The 25,408-nt window shown below is 37.7% G+C and overlaps 1 protein-coding gene across 1 annotated transcript in view; it reads right to left on the bottom strand.

Moving 5' to 3' along the window:
• LOC127951868 (uncharacterized) overlaps positions 1–25,408 on the bottom strand; it is a 175,084-nt gene that overhangs the window by 134,692 nt on the left and 14,984 nt on the right. Inside the window, exons 4-6 of the mRNA XM_052549953.1 lie at positions 4,516–4,530; positions 3,891–4,202; positions 3,489–3,773 (exon numbers count right to left, since the gene is read on the bottom strand). Coding sequence (XP_052405913.1) covers positions 3,489–3,773; positions 3,891–4,202; positions 4,516–4,530 — 612 coding nt within the window. The remainder of the gene's footprint in view (positions 1–3,488; positions 3,774–3,890; positions 4,203–4,515; positions 4,531–25,408) is intronic.

Raw genomic sequence — 25,408 nt, 5'->3', positions numbered from 1 at the left:
TTTCCCGTCCTCAAAAAAATAAAAAAATAAAAAAACGGGTCAGTGATGTCACTCTCCACCCCATACTTTTCAAATCCCTCCAAACCAGTGCCATTCGTTTGTGCGGTTAAAATTAACATTCTATCTATATCCCCTGCTTTATAAATAACAAATATAATTCAGGACAGTGACGTCACTCTCCACCTGATCTAAATTGCACCAAACCGGTGTCTTTCGTTTGTGCTCGATTTGTGCCATTGAAAGAAACACTGCAAATAGATCCCCTCTTAAACATAAAAAAAAATTAAGTTCACTTACATATCTGTCCATCCCATATGGTCCAAATCGGTGCAAAGTGTTGACTAGTCCATATGGCAACAATAGGTATTCATAGTGGCCAGTAGGGGTGATAAAAGCTGTCTTCCACTCGTCCCCCTCACGTATCTGGATGAGGTTGTAAGCACTGCGGAGGTCCAACTTGGAATACAGTGGCACCACGGAGATGTTCCAAGGCAGCTGGGATGAAGGGAAGAGGATAACAGAATTTTACAGATATGTTGTTGAGGGCACTGTAATCAATGCAGAGCCGCAAGCCTCCGTCCTTCTTTTCCACGAAGAAGAAGCTTGATGCAGCAGGTAGAGGTTCTGGGGAGAGTTTGCCTGGAACAGGGAATCCAGTAATACAGCCCTGGAAACAGGAGTTGCCCCACTTCAGGACTTCGCCCGTTGTCCATGAGATAAATGGGTTATGCTGCTCCAACCACGGGCGCCCTAGGATGATGTCAGCGGTGAATTCCTCCAGGACCAGCAGATGGATCTCTTCTTTATGAAATAGCACGGTTTGGAGGGTTATCGGACCAACACGGTGACGAATGCATCTTCGACTCAATGGTTTACTGGTTATTGTATGGACCTGGTAGGCTGACAGCATTGCTGTGGTAGTGAGCTTGAGCTGACGGCAGAGGGCGCCGGAGATGAAGTTGCCGGCTGACCCAGAATTGATCAGGGTGGAAATTGGAAGAGAGATGTCAGCGGCAGTAAGTGTCACTATAGTGGTGAGTGGTTTCATTTGATACTTCAGAGGGAGAATGGCACTCACCATGGGACGATGAAGGTGGACGGGGCATACAGAGATGATATGCCCCAGAGATGCACAGTAGAGGCCAGGATTCTGGGCTAGCCGTCTTTGCCGTTCAGCAGCAGGGAGACGGTATGAGTTGACAAGCATGGGCTCGCTAGCTGGTTCTGGGGAGCTGACTGTCTCTGGTCGCCAGAGTGGCGAGTTGGAATACGCCTGGCCCTTGTGCTCTTCGAGGCACCACTGCATATGAGTGGCGAAGAGGATGGACAGTTGAATGAAGCGTTCGAGCTCGATGGTGTCCTCATATGCAGTGAGATGCAACCACACTCGAGGTTCCAATCCCTGATGGTAGGTGGTCAGCAAGGCCTGCTCATTCCATCCGCTAGTGGCCGCAAGAGTCCTGAACTTAAGAGCATATTCATTGACACATTTTCCCTTGTTTTAAATTATAAAGCTTCTCACCAGTAGAAGAATCCAATGCGGGTCTGCCAAAAACTTCTCGGAAATGGTAGATGAAGCTAGAATAAGACTGGATAACAGGGTTATTTTGTGTCCAAATAGAATCGGCCCACTGAAGTGCTTTACCTTGTAGTTGAGATATCAAAAAGGCCACTTTTGATCGTTCAGTGGGGTACAAGTGCGGTTGCATCTCCAGGACCAGCGAGCATTGGCGCAGGAATCCGCTGCAATCCTCCGCTGAACCAGAGAAGGGCGCCAGCTTGGCCATGGGACTGGCATGCACAGCTGTTGAGGAAGTGGTGGTGTTGTCAGCAGAAGTGCTCGCAGGTGATGGGGATGCAGTAAGAGTGGTGAGTGTTCGACGCAAAGCGTCAACAAGGTCCTGGAAGGGGTCCATGAGGCTCATGCTTGTGCCGATCGGTCTTGGTCCGGTCTTCTGTTACGGATAACCAGGACAGGAGGCTGAAAGTATAGTAAACTCAGTTTATTGAGGCACAAGCAGAGGAGCAGGTAGTGTAAGGTGAGTTAATGGTGCTGGAGGTAGTGATGAAGGGATCCGTTGGTGAAGAGTTCTAGACACTGTAGGTAGTGGACACACACACACGCACACAATGGAGACACTGGAGAGAGGTAAGTAGAGAGATCGTTAGTCCTTAGAGTAAGCATGCAGGTTATACCTTTTTGCAAACGAGACCGGACACTGACTGGGTGCGTGTGTTTGGTATTTATAGTGAACTGGCAATTGCAGGTGGATGAGGAGCAGGTGGGAGTGATTAGTACTCAGGTGAGGGAGGGCGCTGGTATTAGTTGGTGATGGAACCTGGTGTGTCTGTTACAACGCCAGTGTACACAGACCCCTTAGACAGGGTATTTACTTGGATGAAATTTGGCTGTGAGGGATAAACCTAGTCTGTACAATGGCACACACCGTGTATAAAAGCCCTACATATACTTTGCATAAGTCACAGGCAACTCACACCTGTTTTTTTATTGTTTCATTAATTACAATAAATTACATCATATAAGGACTAATTGATGACAGGCAATTGCATTTTTTTAAATAATGCACACCCAGGGTGATTTTGGACCCATAAAATCTATTGCCACAAAAATTTTAGAAAAATTATTTTTTACTTTGAAGCTAGAAAGTGCCACTAATACAAAAGCAAAAAATAATAAACTAATGTAATAAAACATTCTCAAGCTTACTGAAGGCAAGTAAACACTCCAAGTATTACTTGCAAGTCAAATAATAAATAAATATTACTCAAAAAATACAAATTAAAGGAAAGTTTATTTTCAGATAGTAGCCAAGTAAGACTTTTAGAAATTAGTAAAAGAAGTAATGTTAAAATAATCTTCACTGTAAACATTAAATATAGATGATTCTTAATAAAATTATTAAGTGATTTAGTCAAGAGCAGTGAGTGATTTTCTCCTTTTCCTTTGTTTGATTAAAATTTATGACACCTGGCGGATGCAGGTTTATGCTGTTGCTTTAAGATCTGATGCATAGATCAAATATTTTACCACATCTGTATTTCTCCCAACTGTTCAAAACCAACAGCATTTACATGAACAAGACGGGCATTTTGACATAAGTTTTAATGTAAGTGAGTAGCAATAACAGAACTTAAGTGAAAGAAGTCAGCATTCGCACACTGACTGAGAGGCGCGTGCTTTCGGTGTGTGCATAGAAACCCGTCGACTTTCAAGTACTGGACAAGACCTAAAAACACATTTGTGATAATGCAGTGACGTTTCCATCAACTGTCCCTGGATTCGGTTGGACTGTGACAGATTTCCAATTCTGAAAGTCTCAAGTACAAGTCAAGTTCAAGTAAAAATAAAGAGCCTGTGACAAGTCCAAGTCCAAAACTGTACTCGAAACCGGACTTGAGTCCAAGTAGGTACTCCAGCTCTACTTAGTAATGCATGCAATCTATGAGACTTAACTGATTGCACTCACCCACAGTGATGATAACAGTGTTGCTCAAAGATGATTTGATGTTGTTTTGGTAGGAGTAACAACAGCTGTAGCTGCCATGATGTGAGACGTCTACATTAACAAGGTTGAAAGTCACACTAGATTCATGTGTCTGGGAGGATATAGATGGTCCGTTTCTGAAGAGCTGGAATTCAGCTTTAGCCTCGCATCTTGGTTTAGGTGTTGTGCAACTGAACTGGATATTTTCTCCAGGAGAAACAGCTGCATGTGTGGAGGTCAGGGAAAGAGTCGGCATCCGCAGCTCACCTGCAAAATAAATGTGTTTTTGTTAAGACATAATGTAATGTAAGCAGGACATTCATAAAGCTTAATAATGCTATTCTCCTAAAAATAATATGTGAAGATGTTAAAGATTTGGCTTACCTGAACAAACAACACCAGCATCTTCACCATGTTTACAGTTATGTGTTCCTAGTCCTCTGTGTGAACATTGTGTGAGGTTTCCTTCACTTCCTGAACATTCAACGTCATCCAGCCAGATCGATCCACTGCCTTGACCAAAGGCAGCGCTAGGAGAAGCACTGATGGCTGATCCACACTGTGTCTGTCTGCACACCACAGCAGTATCATTCATGTCCCAGTGATCATCACACACGGTTCCCCATGTGCCATTATACAGGATCTCCACTCTCCCACAGCATGAATCAGACCCACCGACCAACCTTATGTCTGGTACTTAGAATTAAAAATAAAAGTACAATGTGATAAAAAATGTATTTTTGGCATGTTGTAAGTACTGTATTTCATATGTGTTTGTCATTGTTTATGAGCAAACCATCAAACATGTATAGCCTCTATTATTTTAACAAGTTTTCTTTGCTGTAGTATCCTTTTTTTATTGCAAGCAGCTGGCACATTTTTCAAAATACTTACCTCAAATTTATAGACAACTAAATATGCTGGTAAAAAAATTAACATAAAATATTGCATAAAATATCAAGGTGAACAGCAAAAACTTAATTAAAAAAAAATATGTATGTACTTTTACCTAAGCAGATGACGCCTGCATCTTCACTATGATCACAGTCATGTGTTCCAAAAGAAGGATGTAAACACTTTGTGAGCGATAATTCACTTCCTGAACATCCCACATCATCCAACCAGATCTGACCACTACCCTGGCCAAAATGAGCACTGCCATGTGCACTAACAGCACTTCCACATCCCAGCTGTCTGCACACCACAGCAGCATCATTCATGTCCCAGTCATCATCACACACTGTCCCCCACTGGCCATTATATAGGATCTCAACTCTTCCAGAGCAGTCATTATTACCATTCACCAGTCTGATACTAACATCTCCTAAAAAAATAAAATAACTCCATTATGATACAACTCACATCTTACAACATGCTAAACTTCAGATTAGCCAACACAGTGACTGGTTTTGTCATGATGCAGCTAGAATAATATCTGTTGTAAAAATGAGTGACTAACAGTCTGTTACTCACCAGTTACTGAAGTCAGAGCACTGGCTGTTGAGATGAAAAAAAAAAAAAAAAAAACCTGTGACATTTAAACATTTTACTCTTACAATTAAATATGAATCATCCAATAAAATAGTTCAAATTCAACTGCTTTTTTTCTTAATATTGCATTATTACCTGCTTGTATGTGATGCACACCAGAGAAATACACTGCACAATCTGACTGATTCAGTGTCTTGACCTCTTCTAAATATAGCTTAATTATGGGGCCTAGCACTACAGAAGCAAGCTTCAGACCAACTGCAGGAGTGAGTTATTAAAACCATTATTAAAAGAATATTGTAGGCAAAATTGCTGAAAAATCATAAATACAATCACTAGTAATATGATTTCTTGGCTTATCACTTTTGACCAATAGGTGGTGCTGTTACCAAATTGATGTGAGATGGTCAGTGTGAGGTCACAATGTCACATACAAAGTTTTGTGTCAATGTCAAATATTTGCAGAGATACAGCCTCAGATGCAGTTTGGCACTATGCCTAAGATGTTTATCGACATGAAATCCATAACTTAAAAAATGGTGGACAAGAAGATCAGTCAATTGTGGCAAAATTTTATATTTATGTTCTCGGCATGATCCAAGGAATCCATCAACATCAGTCAAATTACAGTCCCAATAGGCTAATTTAAGCAAATTATAAGCATTTTTATAAATTTCATTATAAGTTTTTACCACAAGTTGGCACTGAACCCAAACTTTGGGTATGCTTCTGGGAACCAAAACCATCAGGGCATGGTGTCAATGATGCTTACAGAGTTTTGTAATGATGTCAATCAATGGGTTCATAAATTATAGCATTTTATGACCAAATTCAAAATGGTCGACATTTGGATATCATTCATCTTGGCATGATGCATCATATCTAAAGAATTTGTAAACATTTTTGTGATTACTAATCACTTACATTACTATTCAAAAGTTATAATCAAAAATATGCATTTTTAAAAAAAAATTTGCGTGTTATTCAAGAACCGTTGGACAAATCAACTTGAATTCCATGATTATTCCAGATAATCTGGTTACATTTTCATGACAACCGGTGCAATGGCCTAGGATGTGTTCAGAAAAAGTAGGTTTTATGAACAATTAAAAATAGTGAAAAAAAACTACATCTTGCTTTTTTTAAATTTTATTTTGGAGTTCATTCAACTCAGCATGAGCAAAGGATTCAGAGAAAGTAATTGTCATTTACTGGTGTATGGTTCAAAAGTTATTACCATAAACATGAGTGCAAATTTGCTATGGTGACTTTTCTCACGGTCCACAATCCGTGTGCCAAATTTCACAATTTCTCTGCAAGCGGTTCTATGGGCTGCCATAGACTTGTGGCAGAAGAAGAAGATCACGCTAACAGTGCATGGCCCCTCATGATTTCAGCTCATTCCAATTCTGTCTGAAGCAGTAACACTGAATCATTTCAGTGTGTACAATAGCAGACATGGGCAGCATTTCCCTAAAGAATCATAAGCGTAGATACCAGTGAGCCTATCAGGGATAGTCAGCCCTGAGCTGTGATGCTGAGAAAGGCCAGCACTGTGATTGTGATAGTGATACTCTCTGACTGTGGTTCTGTGGTCAGCTGTAGCTCAGTTATAGTTCTTCCTCCAAACTTCTAGATGAGCATGAGAAAGTTTATAGGTACTGAATTATGTGTAAACATAATGACTATACATCTGCAATCAGGTGTGAGAAGTTACAGAATATTATTGTTAGAACTATTTTAAATCTTTTTAGTTTACTAAACAGGTCATTTTCATGAAGCAGCTTAAAGTTGTTCAGACCAATAAACCTGTTGGTGAATGTCTTTTAAAAATTCTAAATTATATAAACCCAGACATAACATTTATCAGTTTACTCTCTGGTATTAGCAAATAGTTTCAGTTCAGTTTCAAAAAAAAAAAAACCTTTTGTAAAAGCTCAGTGAAAGTCTAAAAAATATCAACAATGATAAAAAAGATTGCACAACTAAACATTCACGTTCACAGTCTTTAATTAACTGTTTTAAGGATGAAATATTATTGTGATATTAACATTGCAGTGATATAGGAAGACTATAATCAATTATATTTTCATCTATAACCTCCATCTGTTATGCAAAATAGAAATTACAATAATTAAAAATTGAGTTTACCCAATATCAAAGTGAGAAGAGAAGGTCTTGGCATGGTGATGCTTGGCTTGCTTTTCTTCAAAATGTGCACAAATTAAGATGTTACTTCCTGATAAGTGAGAAGAGCTGATGAAGCTTTGATAAGAACAGAAACACACACACTATGTGTATGTTAGGAACTGATCTGTACATCAGTCTATTTCCCCTAAACTAGACACAACATAAATAGTTTTTTATATAAGTGATAATAATGATGTGACCCTCACTTTTTTTCTCTGGAATGGTTCTGTCACGGTTCATGAGTCAGTGTGCTCATCTTGCTTCTCTGATTGTGTGCGTCTGTTAACTAGCAGCAGCTGCGTTAATGAGCACGAGCTGCAACTCATTTGCGCTGCCTTTAAGTTTGGCTGGCTTCCTGTTCGTTTTGTTGGTTCATTGATTTATCATCTGTGTTTCTTGTCTTTTTGTGCTCTGTTCCTTCAGTTGGATTATTCTCTGGACCTTATTTCTTCGCTCGCCTGAGATTCCTGCGTTGGGTTTGAGATTACTGCTGCTTGAGTGGCCTGGACGTGATTCTTCTGGGGTTATGCCATCGTTTTCCTACGTTATCATTGTTGACTATCTGAGCTACAAATAAACCATTTTTACCTCGCACTTGGATCTCGTGACTCGATCAATGACAGGTTCTGGTTCAGTTCTTAGCCTACACATCCCAGCTCTGCACACCACAGCAGCATCATTCATGTCCCAGCCATCAACACACACTGTCTGGTTCAGGTGTAGCTAACCCTGATCCTGGAGGACTCCCATCCTGTGGTTTAGATCCAACTCTAATCAAACCAGCTAATCTAGATGTTCATGAATTATGTGGATTGCATGAAAACAGCAGACGTGTGTGCTGGAGAAGAGCTGGAACTTAAGTCTTCAGGAAGGGAGCAGGGTTTAGCACTGCTGCTATAACTGACATTAATCAACTCTTTTCAGACGATACTACTCCACCATTATTGTGGGGTAAAATGCATGTTTGTTCATTGAGAAAAAAATTGATTAAACTAATGTGCCAGACTAAATGTTGACTTTTTTCTAAGACACTTCTGTATAACTACTGCATATCAAGTGGTTTCTGCAACAAAAGTGATACTCTTCAACTGTTTGAGACTTAACCATATATGCTCACATGCATAGTATGTATAGATGGGTTTTAAGTTTAGCATTCAATGTGAAATTATGCTGAATTTGTGGTTTTGATTTTTTCTTTTTTAACACAAAGCTGTAAGAAAGATTTTTTCAAAAAAAAGTGTCATTTTGTAGAAGCAAAGATGTTTCATGCAGATGGGAAGCTGTTTGTTTAAACTAAAAGTAATCATTTTACAGCACATAAAAAAATACGTTTTGTCTATTGTGGTAAGATTTTTAAGCATAAATATTTGCAGGCACCCCAATCATAGATAATGCACATTAAGTAAATAATTTGCACAGTATTAATAAGGAGCATATTTCCTTTTTTGTCATCCTTAGTTAGAAAATGATATAACGTATGTGTTTCTTTTTCAGTGAGTATGGCTCAGTATTATTTTATATTGGTAGGGTTTCAGTGGTGCTTCTATATTGACATTACATGCAGGGAGTTTTATGATTTTTTTTTTTGTTGTTGAAATGATGCTCAGTGTGTGATGACTAAAAGCTCTAAAAATACCTCCTCTACCAACCACACAGCCCTTTTTTTAGTTTTAAGAGATCTGTCACCACTCAGTTAAAGATCTGCTGATTCCGCTTATCTGCTCAGTGTTTCACACCATTACTCACAATCTGTGTACTGCTCTCTGGAGAGTGAACCCCACAGCCCCCCGAAGGTCGTCGCATTAACAGGTGCATTACAATCCACATTACAGTCAGTGGTTAATCTGCTGAATTAATTATTTGGTAGTTTGCTTTTGTATTTCTGTTGGTAATGATTTTCTCTTGGTTTCTAAAAGTGATAACAAAGGGGAAGTCATGGCCTAGTGGTTGGAGAGTATGACTCCTAACTCTAAGGCTGTGGGTTTGAGTCGCGGGCCACCAATACCACGAATTAGGTGCACTTGAGCAAGACACTGAATCCCAAAACTGCTCCCCGAGTGCCACAGCATAAATGGCTGTGTGTTCACGATGTGTGTGTTCACTGATGTGTGTGTGCACTTTGGATGGGTTAAATGCTGAGCATGAAAAGTATGGGTCAACATACTTGGCTGTATGTCACACCACTTTTAACAAAATATCCACGTTTTTAGAAATAGAATGTCTAATTAAATTATTGTACCCAATCAGGTCTAATATAAATAACAAAAAATTTACTGTTGTTGGCAGTAATCTATATCATCCTATTTTATTAAAACCATATCAAGAGTAGGCCTATAAATAGGTACAAAGAATAATATAAATGTTCTAAATTATTTGTTTCTTAGTATATAATATAGATTTATGCTGTGAAATGTTCAATTAAATATCTAATACTTATAAGAGAGAGCGGGGGGAGAGAGTATTCCTGTGATTTTAAATGATCAGAATGTATCTATGAAAAAAGGTTCTAAAACATGTCTTCTTATATCAAAAAAAGTGTTCCAATGGCTCAGTTTGCCCTGGGAGTCGAGTCAGTAGGATGGTGTAAAATTACCATCTGACCGAATCTGATTCAAACCCTTAAAGAAATTATTTAATTTTATTTTATTGTATTTCTAATTTAATAATTTCCTTTTACAAACAGTTATATTTATTTTCATAAAGTGAACCTTAACAATATAAAACAAACCAAATTAATTTTAAATTTTAGTATTTAATTGTTTCCATTTTTGAAACAATAAGTTGAACACCAAAGTTGTAGCCTTCCTGAAAACAGACTAAACAGAGAGTTTGTTGGCCATTAATGACTACAGGTGGAAAGATATATATGATTATTATGTGATGAAAAGCATTTTCTGGTTCTTATTAAGGGTTTGGTGCACTTAAACACTGTCCCTATCAAAATAAACTCAAATAATTGTAACTGCAACAAAACACAAGTTATAACACTCCCTCATAACACATGACAGTAAAATTGTACAGTTGCCAAGAAACGGGATGGGACAACTTCCCACTGGCACAACTTACCCCACTCTCCTTGACCCCTACTTCCATTGAAGATGAGGCAGAAGCAGGCTCAGAGAGTGAGGGAGAGCCCACTCTTATCAAAACATCTACAGTGAAGTCTGAAATGATTACAGAGCATGCTGCCTTCAATTATAATTTTATATTTCAGGGTTGGCAAACTCTGGTTCTGGAAAACTGCAGCCCTGCAGAGTTTAGATCCAACCCTAATTAAAACCAGAGACAGTTTATAAGAGACACCTCACTTCCTCAATCCTCAATACAACTATATAAGGAAAACCCGTAACGGCAAAGATGGCGGTTGTATGTACAAGATTCACGCTGGAAAGCCAATCATTTACTTTAAACAATCAAGCCGGGAAACATTTAAGCCTATCGTCTGGTTCAAATGTAAATGTTCACTTACTCTCATACAAATAAATAAATCACTGCATTTAAATTGACTCACGACATAGCTCTCCATTCACTCTAGTATAGTCTCTTGCCAAGTTCACTTGTGCCAGCTCTCGCTAGTCTGTTATCAATCTCGAATTACATAGGCCTTTACTACAGAACCCCAACAGTCTTTTTTAAAGACTAAACCCACAAACATTCTTTTTAAAGATTATATCAAATCTCAGCCCTAGCCAGTAATTTTTTTACCTACACTTAGCTAAAACTACCCACGCGACTAAGACACACACAGACACAGACACACACACACGAGGACTACAATCATTTAGTATTAAAATAAAATCTGAATTGTCTGCAAAATAATTATTTTGTTAATTAAAGATCGTGCCTAAGTCCCGACTGATTAGCCCCTGATACGTCTCTCAACATAGCCACACACACAGTTACATATTGCCTAAACTTTATTGAAAACACATAACAAAAATTTAGAAATTTCTTGTGAGGACCAACAAGCCAACCGACGCACCACCAGCTGCAAAAAAGCTTACGATGAAGCATACCTGCAGTTTGGGTTTACAGTCACGGATGATCTGAGACCTCAGTGTGTCGTGTGTGCTGAGGTGCTGGCAAACGACAGTATGAAGCCCTGCAAATTAAAAAGGCACCTCGAAACAAAGCATGCTGGCATTAAAAATAAACCGGACGAATATTTTAAAAGAAAGCTTGATGGCCTCCATCAGCAACAGGCAACCATTTCAGTGCACAGCACTGTGTCTAAACAGTGTTTGGAGGCATCATATGTAGTGGCCAAAAGAATTGGTAAACTGGGTAAACCGCATACAATCACCGAGACTCTCATTTTGCCGGCAGCGCAAGACGTGCAGAATAATGATAGTCGATAGTGCAGCAGCTAAACTTGGTGCAATACCCCTGTCCAATGACACAGTCGCTAGGAGAACTGTAGACACGTCCAATGATATCAGAGAGCAACTGATAGAGTTTGTAAAAAAGAGTCCTTACTATGCGCTGCAGCTGGACGAATCGACTGATATTGCTGGGCAGGCACAGCTCCTCACTATGTCAGGTATCTGCGGGACAAGGCGATTGAGGAGGATGTCCTGTTTTGCCGACCTCTTCAGTCACACACTACAGGAGAAGCCATTTTCAATGTCCTTGATATTTTTATCCGTGAAAATGGTTTGGCTAGGGACCGATGCGTTGGCCTATGCACGGATGGTGCGCAGGCAATGACGGGGCGTGAGCGTGGCCTAGCTGCTCGCGTTCAGCAAGTAGCTCCACTTGTGAAATGGACACATTGCATGGTCCATCGCGAAGCACTAGCTGCTAAAAAAATGCCAGTTCTCTTTGACTCCGTGCTGAACCAGTCCGTGAAAATGATAAATCTCATCAAATCACGGCCGCTAAACTCTCGCTTGTTTGGGGTCCTCTGCCAGGAGATGGGGTCAGGGCATGAACAGCTGCTCCTGCACACTGAAGTTCGCTGGCTCTCCAGGGGTCGGGTGTTACAGCGGTTGTATGAGCTGCGAGAGGAGGTGAAGTTTTTGACAGAAATCAAATCAGATCAAAGTGCACGCCTTCACACAAAAACTCAGCCTCGCAGACTTTATCACTGATGCAGGCACGTCACACGATTTCTCCTCCCTATTTCAATCAGCGTCTGAGCACTTGTCAGCAATGAGAAAACAATTTGTGACATACTTTAAAGAGGATTATTGCTCTTTTGCGAGGGTTCGAGATCCGTTTGTGTGCACAGCAAACGAGCTATCAATCGATATGCAGGAACAGCTTATTGAGCTGAAGAGTGACAGTAGACTGAAGGAACTCTTCAGCTCCTGCCCGCTTTCGTCATTCTGGGCAGCATTGATGCAGGAATACCCTCAACTCTGTGACGTTGCCTTGAAGATTCTCCTTCCTTTCGCGTCGACATATTTGTGTGAGGCATGATTCTCAAAAATGACTGCACTGAAAACGAAATACCGCAATTGTGCACAAATTGAGGATGATTTGAGGCTATGTTTATCAAACATTGAGCCAAGAATTGAGGATCTTTGCAAGGCAAAGCAGGCTCAGGTCTCACATTAACATCACCTACCTGCAAGCTTCTGTAAAAAATGCAGATGATGCCTACTATTAGGCCTAGTAATAATTATAATAAAGCATAAATTAATATCAGAGGTCTGGAGCAACTCCCAATTATAGCAATAGCCTAGTTATGATAATAGGCCTACTGATGATGATAATAATAATAATAATAATAATAATAATAATAACAACAGTAAACCATGTAATAATTATATATCAATAGCCTAGTAATGATAATAGGCCTACTGATGATAATAATAATAATAATTATTATAACAACAATAAAGCATGTAACTTCATATAATTATATAGCAATAGCCTAGTAATGATGATAGGCCTACTACTACTCCTAATAATAATAATAATAATAATGCCTCCTAGCTCACATTAGAAGTCTGGTGCTACTGCCAATTATAACAACAGCCTAGTAATGATAATGCACACACAATTTTTTTTTAAGCTTTCAGTGCATACATAAATACAACAACAGCAAGGCATATAATGCAAAAATAAAAATAAATGAGCATAAATGAATAAGTATAAGACAGTATAAAACAAAATAGCCAAAGCCTCAAGCATCACACTGAAATCGGTAATAAATCTGATTTTAAAAAAAATAAGAAAAAAAAAATTTGAACAACATAATAGAACCCATATTAAAGAAAAATAAATAACTGAAAGGATTAAACTGGTCCCTCTTTTTTGGCATGTTATATAGTCAGCATGAATTATCTAACTAGTTATGTTTTGTATAACTAGCATGAACACACACACACACACACACACACACTATGCTGATCATATTTTTATTTTTATTTTTATTTTATGAGAGATTTGCATTCAGAAATGCAAGTTGCCTTACTTTCGATCGAGGGGCTGATGATCATTAAAATGATTTCAAATGCGCTAATCACTCCGCCCCAAGTAGCCACTCCGCCCAAGTAACGTTAGCTGTGCTCCTACGCCTAGTGAGAATATAGTTCCCAGTATTTACACGATTAAAAATGGCCTCTGTCTCATGTAGACTTGTTATTTGTACACGCTGTGACTATACAGATCACAACATGTAAATAGGAAAATGTTTGCATTATTTTGTCACTTATTGGGATTACTATGCTAACAGTATCCATTTACATCCAGTCTTTGTGCTAAGCTAGGCTAGTGGTGGGTGCGTCAAATAACACTTACAGAACGCACAGAAATGAAAAAGGTATGTATGGACTTATCTAACTCTGGGGGATACTGTGAATAAGCTAAAGTCCCAAAAAGTCGGAGTGTTCCTTTAAACTCACTCCTGTGTTTCCCTAGGTTCCCGAACGTAACATTTACTCATCAAAACTCTATTTATTATAAATATATATATATATATATATATATATATATATATATATATATATATATATATATATTTATCGTTTTCTATGTGAATATCTGTTAAAGTTTTATTTTTTGCTGTGTTCAAAGCTGGATATAGTTTTATGGTGTCTACTTATTAGTAAGCAGTTTTCTTAATGTTAGTGAATGTTAGTGAAGTCACACAATATTTTCGATACAGCATTAATTACGTATTTGTACTTAAGCAAAAGCATTTTTAATACTTAGGTTACAGTACATCAGGTTAAAGTAAATCAAGCATTAATCAAGACAGCACAATTGAAAAATCATCATCTCCATTAACAATATTCAGCCACATTAATCCAGTCTTCAGTGTCATATGATCCCTCAGAAATCATTATAGTATGCTGATTTGCTACTTAAGAAAAATTTCTTATATCAATATCAAAATAAGAAACAGATGTGATGATAAATTTGTAAACTGATAAATTTGTGAACTAATTCATTGTTAAATAGAATCCAGACCTTTAAATGGTAATGTACAATATTGTTCAAAAGTTTGCAGCGAGATTTTTTTTATTACACTAGGATGCATTAAATTGATGAGAAGTGAGAGTAAACACTTTTGCTTCAAATAAGCACTGTTCATTGTTTTGTACATATACTATGCTTTAGTATATGTAAGCTATAGATTTTATTTTAGGCAAGTCATGATGATTTGAGAAGGCTAAATTGATCAAACATATATTATCTATATATATATATATATATATATATATATATATATAAAGGGCATGTCCTCAAGCCCCCTTTGATGTCTATGTGTGCACGTACCTGCATACACATATGACAGATTGATAAAAGGACATGTTATTTATGGCTGGATGTAACGTTTTATACTTTGTTGTAACAGTAGCTCTGCAAATGACTTTGCCATATCAGTGCGGCTCCCATTAAAAACATTTTGAAGACCACTGATTTACATTGACACAGTCCTCTTAAGAATCATCTGAGTGCACATTGACATAATCCTGTTCAGAACGATCAGAGTCCACATTAATATAGTCCTGTTCAGAACAATCAGAGTCCACATTAATATAGTCCTGTTCAAATTCATCATGATCCATGCTTTCATTAAGTTCAACATTTTCATAAACAGCCTCATCATCCTCTTCATTTTTGCTTCTATGTGATGTAGCTTGACCTAGTGATATTGCAAAGAGATGAAGGACAATTAAAGGGGAAAATATATATACAGTTAGGTCCATATATATCTGGACACACACACTTTTTATTTTAGCTGTTGACCAAAACATGTTCAAGTTACAGTTCTATAATGAATATGGTCTTAAAGTGCACACTCAGCTTTAATTTGAGAGCATTCCCATCTCAACACCCACTTTTTTTCAAGGCAACATAAGTGACTGTACAGTTGACTCAAAAGCATTTTCATGGCCAGATGTTGGCCTTTCCTTCAGTATTTCTACATCAGTTAAGCAGGTAAAATTTGTGTTTGGAAGCTGTTGCTGTAAACTCATATCATGCAGTCAAAGGATCTCTCCATGCAAGTGAAACAGAGAATTGTTCGGCTTCAAAAACAAAACAAATCCATCAGAGAGAAAGCAGGAGCACTCAGAAATTCAAGATCAACAGTTTGGTACATTCTGAGAAGAAAAGAGCAGGCTTGCGAGCTCAGCAACATAAAAAGGCCTGGACGTCCATGGAGGACAACATTGGTGTGTGTGATCAGAAATTAAAGCAAAATTAGCCCCTAGCAAGTATTGAGTACATACAGTAAATTAAAATATTTTCCAGAATGCCAACAATTCACTATTTTTTTTATTTTTATTTTTCTTAATGAAGTATTCTAATTTGTTGAGATTGTTAAATGTGAGCCAAAATCATCACAATTAAAATAAACAAAGACTTAAACTACTTCAGTCTGTGTGCACTGAATTTTTTTAATACATGAGTTTCACAATTTGAGTTGAATTACTGAAATAAACTTTTCCACGACATTCTAATTTATTGAGATGCACCTGTACTGTGGTGGATTACATTTAAATATGTGACAGAATTCACATACAGTTCTTGTTATGTTTCCTCTTTTAGGGTATTAAGTTGCTGGTGGCGGGGTGTTTTCTCTTTAAGAGTTTGTTTTCTTGCGAGTTCATTAGAGCGATGGCTGGTTCACAGCTTTTCATCTAATTTTGATGTCCTCTGTTTTCACACGAACATCAGTTCAGTTCATTTATTTCTAAAGCACTATACAAACAACAATGAGTTGCACCAAAGTGCTATACAGACATTGACAAAACAATTTAGTAAGGGAAAAATCACATCATAAAACAACAACACAAAACCATAAGAACATTAATTAACTCAACCTTCTACACTCGCAAAGGCTATAGAGAGGAAGTGGAATTCTAAGCGACTTTTAAAAATCCCTAATGTAGAAGCAGATCTGATTTGAAGTGGTAGGTTGTTCCATAACTTAAGCAAAAATTTAAAGTTTAAAATCAACTTTGGTTTAAAATCAACAATGGGTAACCAACACAAAGAGGCCAAAATGGGGGAGATGTGATCATTTTTGCGGGTTCCATACAAGCATGTATTACAACATTTGATAAAGTCCGAATAGATATGATAATAATATATAAACTGTTTTAATTTTATAAAAACTATTTTTACAAATGTTCAGCACTAAAATTAAATGTGTCCAACAACATTTAACAATTTTTGTGAGGACATTTATTCAATCACCACCATCGCATTTTTTAAGTCACATAACGTTAGATGGCACTATGGTCGTAGCGATGGTGTTGATGCAATGCTGCTCAACGAAGGGAGAAAAAAACCACATGATATATTGTTTCTCAAACCTTCTTTAAAGGACAGTATACCGCATACAACTTAAATTGAGGGACTGAGAGCTCTCTGACTAAATCTAAAATATCTTAAACTGTGTCCCGAAGATGAACGGAGGTTCACGGGTTTGGAACGACATGAGGGTGAGTTATTAATGACATCATTTAGATTTTTGGGTGAACTAACCCTTTAATGCAAAAATGTAAAGGCTTGTGTGAATTCGTGACATTTACAGATAAGATTATGAATGTGAACTAAAAGTTTTTTGCACCGAGGATGCAAATGCATCAGCTTGAAGCTTAAAATAACGATTTATCATGTCTTGGGCAGCTTGGATCAAGTACTTTTCCTGCGAGAGCTCATTCTGTTTCCTCCAATATGCATAAATGCTCTTTGTCCATAGAAATGCGTTATTCAGTGCTGTAATTTGATGTGACTGGCTGCAGTTGTAGGCCTATGTGCACTATGGGCAGACCTGATTAATTGATAGTGAGAATTATGAAAGTGAAAAGTGAAAGTGAAATTGAAAGTGACATTCAGCCAAGTATGGTGACCCATACTCAGAATTCATGCTCTGCATTTAACCCATCCAAAGTGCACACACACACACACACGCACACACACACACACTGTGAACACACACACACACACTGTGAACAGCCATTTATGCTGCGGCACACGGGGATAAGGTGGGGGTTCAGTGCCTTGCTCAAGGGCACCTCAGTCATGATATTGCCTGCCTTATCGATTAGTTGTTGTAGCCCTAAACATGTTATTTATGATTGAATTTACATGTCCAATTACAATTGAGCCCCTGAAAATGGGGGGACTGTGTAAAAAATGGTTGTAATTGGTTATTGATGGATGGATGTAAACCGTTGCAAAAATGGCTTTTAATGTTATATTTTTGTTCAACCCCTTGAATTAAAGCTTAAAGTCTGCACTTCAATTTCATCTTGATTGTATCATTTTAAATATATTCTGGTGGCATACAGAGCTAAAACTATGAAAATTGTGACAATGTCCAAATGTGTTTGTGTGTGTGTGTATATATATATATATAAGACCTGTGTGCCTTTGGATGAAACAGTTTTATAAGATTGAATTCTTGAATTCCCCTGAATTCTTTTATAAAATGAAAACCATTACCTTTCTTAAAAGAGCACTTTGAATGCGTTTCCTTGTTCCTTTTATTTTGTCTTCTCTTCAGCAGGAAGATGATTATAAGGACAGCCAATAAAAGCAGCAAAGCTGACACTGCAGCACCAATGACAGGAAGCAGAGAGGCTGAGAGAAACACGTGTTTGAGTTAAACTTTCATTACCAGCAGTTCAGATTGTTTTTAGACTCTTATACATCATTACCTGTGATAGTGATGAGCAGCAGTTCAGAGGCAGATGAACGAAAGGAGCGTGAGGAGACACTGACTTCATAAACACAACTGTAGTTTCCCTTGTGTGAATAATCTGCTTCAGGAAAGAAGAAGGAGGCAGAGTGATTGACAGCTGACTCAGTCCTGGTGAAGTTTGATCCTCTGAACAGGTGAAAAGATCCTCCAGGAAACTGAGGGTCAGTGTTACAGATGATAGTGAAACTGTGACCCCAGGTGATCACTGGTCCCTGAGGCCCCACATGAAACAATCCATCAGCGTCACTGAGGGAAATACTGGGCTGCTGCAAGATCACTAGAAAACAAGAAGAATACATTTATATGGTTACAGAGACTCAAACAATAAATTAAAACAGTTGTAAACAAATAAAAATGGCTTCAAGAACTGCATTTTTTCAAGACCTTTTTTGCATACATGCTGTAAAAACATTCTCAAAACGTGATTTCTGTTAAATAAATTATCTCCTGTAGTGGCGTTCACAACGCTGCTGACGTATGACATTGCCGTATGAATCTTTAGACACCTTTCAAATTTGCCGTTGGACAGAGACCCATACTGCCATCCAAATTAAAAGTGCAGTAACTACACATGTGGTCAAAATGTAGCTAAGTCCTAAAATGGGCTTTGTGACAACTGTTCTGTCTTGTGACAAAATCTCCTGGTTCAATTTCAGCTTTATTTTCCTGTTGGATACCACAGATATCCATTCTGACAATTTAATAGTAATCTGACTTGTAATTGTATTGATGTTTGTTGCTTCGGACATCTCTCCACATTTCTGGTAGCTAATCCAATTTTAATAACAAGTTAGCTGACTCTGGTAAAGTTATATAATTCATCAAAGCATTCTGTATGAAAGTTATACAGAATGCAGTCTGTCCCCTATTCGCAGTCATATACCATATGACTACCAGACCATGCAAATAACAAATTCATAACTGAAAAATAATTATTTGTTTTGCATAAATCATCATTTCATTTGTTAACACATTCGAGGAAGGCTTTAAGAATCCTCTGCCGCCTTCAAAGTACTGATGATTGCCTACAAGACGACCACTGGCACAGCACCAACATACCTAAACTCACTAGTTCAATCTTATGTGCCCTCCAGAAGTTTGTGCCATCCCAAAGAAGTTCAAAATCACTCTCACGGACCTTTTCCTGGACATCTAAAGACTCATCTTTTTCACCAGCACTTAATCAACTAATACTAGCACTTTTCCTTCTTTTCTTGTCTTTTCATTTAAAAAAAAAATCAAATGCGTTCTGTACTAGACTAACTGAGACTTTTCATGGCACTTGTATACTGTTGTTGTTCTCTTGTTGACATGACTGTTTCTATTGTTCTCATTTGTAAGTCGCTTTGGATAAAAGCGTAAATTTAAATGTAAATATATATTATGTTATTTTTTTTCTGAGAAAATTTTATACACCTTTTATATACTTAACTGCAGACATGGATGTGGTACAGTACAAATATTTTGAGCATCCCTTATTCTGCCCCTTATTTTCCTATAGAGAATCACAACTATCCCTTATTTTCCTTTATCCCTAATTATATTTATATAGTTTAAATTATGTGAATTTTAACTACTTGGTCTGTAATTAATTACTTTTTAAATAAAATAAGCAAAACATACACCTTTTTTGGTAAAAGGAGCACTGCGATAAGATGATCTTGAGGCTTACTACGTAGTAATTTTAACATATGCAAACACCAATAAAACTATTATAGGTTATAAAAACAATCAACATGTATTAAGAAACACATAACGAATGCTGGATAAACTAGTTTTTTTTTTTTATCTGATTTTGTTTGTATATATTGCACTTTGCTTTTGCAATAGTGTTTAATTATGTAAGGTCATCCAAAGGCAGAGTGTAGTATAAGTGGTCAAAGGTCACATCAATGTTCATGGTTTTATCTATAAAAAAATGTCATCCTAAGAAGGCTTTAAATGAACGCACTGCCACTAATCTACCCACAACATGTTTGACTGGCTGATGTAAAAACTTTAAAGGCATTTTCCTCAGTTTCAGTGTTAGCGTAATTACTGCACTTTGCCATTGTAGGGCAGCATATCTCAGTGTGTAATAATCTGACTGACTTGGAATTACAGGAGGTATGTAATGCTTGCTGAAGATGACCAGTAGAATGGTTTTTAATCAAAGGGATTTAAATAATAAATTATCTTATATAGAATACACTTGGTTATTTAAACATCATAACGTTAATATCACAACGTATAGGCTATCTACACAAAATGCCCCGAATGTCTGTGCAGCTCTGAATGAACTTATTTCGTGTACAAGGCCGGTGGAGTGATTGGAGATGAGATACCTGCGACACTCACCAGTCTTGAGTCCCACGGAGGACATATAAAACAGGAGCGACAACAGTGAAGGACGAGAGAGGACCAGGCCTGGTGTTCTTATGTTATGTATATGACAGTCATAGTTATTAATATTACTCACACTGTTTGCTAAAGAGAATCACTGTACAATTAAGTGCTGCTGCGCAACTCAACCATATGCATCTTACACGAGATAAATAATATATACATACACTATATATATATATATATAAACCGGCTGAAATGTTTTAAAGCTCACTATTATCTACATGATCGAAAAAATCTAGTCTTTCAATTTGAGTGTTAAGTTAACTTGTTAAAGTTTTAAATCCCTGTCGCAAAAATGCATCTCTGTCACTTAGAGCTTATAGTGAAACTTAAAGGCACAATATGTAAGATTTTTTGACTTGTGTACTTACATTATCCCAAAAGTTTCAAAGAATGTTTAAATAAGCATTTTTAACTAGTTACAACCAGGGCTGTAGCTGGAGTATCCAGTGCCCAGTGCAGGGCCCAGTTGTTGCTATGGGCCCCCTTGAAAATGTGTTCTGGAAGGGGGGACCCTTCAAGCCCAGGGCCCCTAGAAATGTCACAGCCTTTTGCCCTGCTAGCAACTGCCTTGTGTAGAACAATTGTCTGTACCATCCTGTTTCAAATTATATTTATATGAACCACTATTTGAGCTTCTTTCTTTGTGTAAAGTGAACAGGAAAAAGTACTATTTGCCAGAATCAGAAAGATATTTATTGCCATTGCACACAATTTGTTTTGTTTTGGTGATGTAAAAATCTTATAGTGTAGACTCTTGAGACGGCAACATAAAAAATAAAGATATGTGAATAAGGAGGGCACAGAGAGAGCAAATGAGTCTGTTTTAGCATGGTAAAGATTTTACATTTTGGCTAAACTCACTTGGAGGCCACAGAACGTATTTTTCCATTACAATGCGCTACTTTTACATTGTCCTTCTTTGTAAAAAAGCACTTGACATACGTGAATACCCGTTGTGCCTGCATCTTGCAGTTTTTCATAGTGTCTCATGCTAACTTAACGTGCCTCTAGACTTAAAATGCGGTTTACATTCATTCCACCCCTTGCATCAAAGCCAAGCAAGAATGTTCTGTGTGAATGTGTCATTAAGCATTTCCTGATTAATCTAGTTAATCTCAACAAATTAGGATATGGTGACATGCCAATCAGCTAATCAACTCAAAACACCTGCAAAGGTTTCCTGAGCTTTCAAAATGGTCTCTCAGTTTGGTTCACTCGGCTACACAATCATGGGGAAGACTGCTGATCTGACAGTTGTCCAGAAGACAATCATTGAAACCCTTCACAAAGAGTGTAAATCACAAACATTCATTGCCAAAGAAGCTGGCTATTCACAGAGTGCTGTATCCAAGCATGTTTACAGATAGTTGAGTGGAAGGAAAAAGTGGGGAAGAAAAGGATGCACAGTGAACCGAGAGAACCGCAGTCTTATGAGGACTGGCAAGCAAAATCGATTGAAGAATTTGAGTGAACTTGACAAGGAATGGACTTAGGTCAAGGCATCAAGAGCCAACACACACAGACGTGTCAAGGAATTTGCTGAACCACAGAAACATAAGAGGCATCTAACCTGGGCTAATGAGAAGAAGAACTGGACTGCTGCACAGTGGTAGAAAAGTCCAAGTTTTGTAATTCATTTGGTGAACCAAGAAACCAAGGTCCTAGAGTCTGGAGGAAGGGTGGAGAAGCTCATAGCCCACGTTGCTTGATGTCCAAGTGTTAAGTTTCCACAGTTTGTGATGATTTGGGGTGCAATGTCATCTGCTGGTGTTGTTCCATTGTGTTTTTTTGAAAACCAAAGTCATTGCACCCATTTACCAAGAAATCATGTAGCGATGCTTCCTTCTGCTGACCAGCTCATACCACCTCAGCAGTGCCACAAACTGATCACCTCCATGTCACGGCGAATCGAAGCATTAATTAAAGCAAAAGGAGCCCCTACCAAGTATTGAGAACATGTACAGTAAATGAATATACTTATGAAGTATTCTTATTTATTTAGATGAATTGGTGGGTTTTTGTTAAATGTGAGCCAAAATCATCACAATTAAAAGTACCAAAGACTTAAACTATTTCAGTCTGTGTGCACTGAATTTATTTAATACATGAGTTTCACAATTTGAGTTGAATTACTGAAATACATTTTTATTAAATTTTTTTTTTAATTTTCACTTTATAATTGCCTATTTCAGCTTTTATTGTTTTATCTTATCATTTATATATATATATATATATATATATATATATATATATAGATAGATAGATAGATAGATAGATAGATAGATAGATAGATAGATAGATAGACAATTATTTAATTATTTTTTTAACTTTTTAAGACTATCCCGCCGGTCAACAACCTTGTCAGTTGTCTTTTAATTTCCTTTTTTTCAGTATTCTTTACTTTTATTTCAGTTTTCTTGCTTAGTTTAATCTTACTATAATATACTTGTTACAGACCACCAGGTGGAGCAGGCCGAAAACCATTCCTGCGGTGAGGAGGGCGATGATCCCAATTCATAGTGCGACACAGTTACAGACCCCGCTTTATAGAAAAACATGTCTAGGAATAATGTGAAGTATATACTCCGCGTATGTGAGTGATAGGGCAATCAGTGGGAACGCTAGGAGTTTTACCAATGCATTACTCAGCCTTTCATATAGCCAAATGTCACATAGGTGCTCAAAGAGCACAGAAACCATTGATTGAATTCAATAAATGGACTCAGAGAAGGAATACTGGAAACAAGTATTATGGCGTAGTTGTATCAGTCAAGTTTTTAGGGGAGAGAGAGGACTGGCATTCGGAGGAAATTATGAGTTGTTGAGTTCAGCTGATAATGGAAATTTTCTAGGCATCCTCGAACTTTTGGCAGAGTATGCATAGCATTTTTCCTGTGTTTGTTCTTCCCGTGTGTGATCTTGGATTGTTTTTACCGATTCTCTGCTGCCTGCCCTGACCTCTGCTTGTTACTGTTAATGATTCTGGTTATCCCTGACATACCTGATGCCGTTCCTGATTACTGCCTGTCCGACCATTCTCTTAAATAAAGTTCTGCAAATGGATCTGAATGTATCTGACTCATCGTTACACTAAGAGGCATTGGCTAAAACATCCAATGACATGCAGGAGAAATGAGAAACTCAAAGCGAAGCTTCTGCGCTGTGCACCAAGCTTGGACACTATAGAGATGGCCTTCATGGCACATTTTTGGAACACAAAAAAGAGTTCATGCTTACATATAATTAGTTGAGGTATGGTATGTGTATTTGGCGTGCTGAACCTAGAATACCCCCCCTGTCTATTTTTAAAGTGAACTCAAAGTGAGGATATGGGGTGGAGGAGGGATGCTGATAAACTGTCAATGGATAGAGGGAAGTCAGCGATATTTATACTGTGGTATTGATTACTAAATTGTGATTAGGCTAAGAATCTGACGCACTCCTCCCGAATCTTGTTACTAGAACATCATATAGCGTTGATTGGATTTATTTACGCACGTTAAAATTTTATTTAAATCTCCTTTCTTATTTACAGCATTATCTTAATAGGCTGTGAATTAACTTTGGGAGAAAACCAGTTGTTCTATGTGAAATGGCATGATCATAACACCCCTCGAATATTCGACTGTGAGATTGGTAGTCGAATCTGGCTCCTCCTATCGAAGCAACGAATTGTTGACTATTTGGGTCACCCCTAAGTAGGATAATACATAATTTTTTCTTGTTATAATCTGAGTTTTTAAAAAATGGAATTGTGCTTAATGGGTACGTGAGCCTAATAGGTACATTTGCCCTATATTGTAAGTGTTTGATATTGTTAGGAGGTAAGGAGAAAAGTGCACAGCCCTTATTGTTTTTTTACAAGTTTTTCTTCTTCAGTTATTATTTTATAATACTAGGGGCCAAACACTAAAGGTATAATATCATATAGTTTGTAGTAATGAAGAGATAGGATCCAAAAATGCAATGAAAGAGTTTGAGAGAGTGAAGACAAAAGTCTCTTCAAACGGGAACTTAGGAGGTTGCAGGTTATGCAGAAATAAATACAGATACGGATACAGCAGGGTTTGTAGATGGCTACCAGCATCATACACTGACGAAATAATCGGGCAACTGGCAAGAAAGCAGAGAACATTAAATAGCAAGCGGGTTAGAGGGGGGGAACAGGTGAAACGGAGGTAACAGCGAGAAGGTAACTAATGAGGCCCAGCTGAATAGGGGAAGGGAAAGAATGAGGTAGTAATCAGAGGGGGGAGGAAAAAGGAAAGGAAAAGCCAGAGAGAAGAACCAGACTCATAACATAGTTACTATTTTCAAGTAATTTATCAAGAGACGGTTCACAGGTTAAGTAGTGTCTTGGCCAGATTTCTAAACTCTGTAAGATACTCAAAAGGGAATTTGCAGCACAAATAAACTCCTTTCTTCAAGATAATTTTATTAGTTAGGAGATTCAGTCTGGTTTTATTTTTTGTTTTGTTTAATGCAGTACAGAAATTGCCCTTATAAAAAATAATTAGTCACTTCAGAATAAATTCTGATGAAAATAAGCTCTCAGATCTTGCCCTCTTAGAATTAAGTGTCTAATGATGGACATTCTAATCAATCATTTGGAAAAGTTAATTGATCTCTCAGATTGTGTAATGGAGAAAGTTACCTGGCGTCC

Source organism: Carassius gibelio, chromosome B3 (genome assembly GCF_023724105.1).
Source record: "Carassius gibelio isolate Cgi1373 ecotype wild population from Czech Republic chromosome B3, carGib1.2-hapl.c, whole genome shotgun sequence".
NCBI lineage: Eukaryota > Metazoa > Chordata > Actinopteri > Cypriniformes > Cyprinidae > Carassius > Carassius gibelio.
This window is presented reverse-complemented; position numbering and strand designations above follow the sequence as displayed.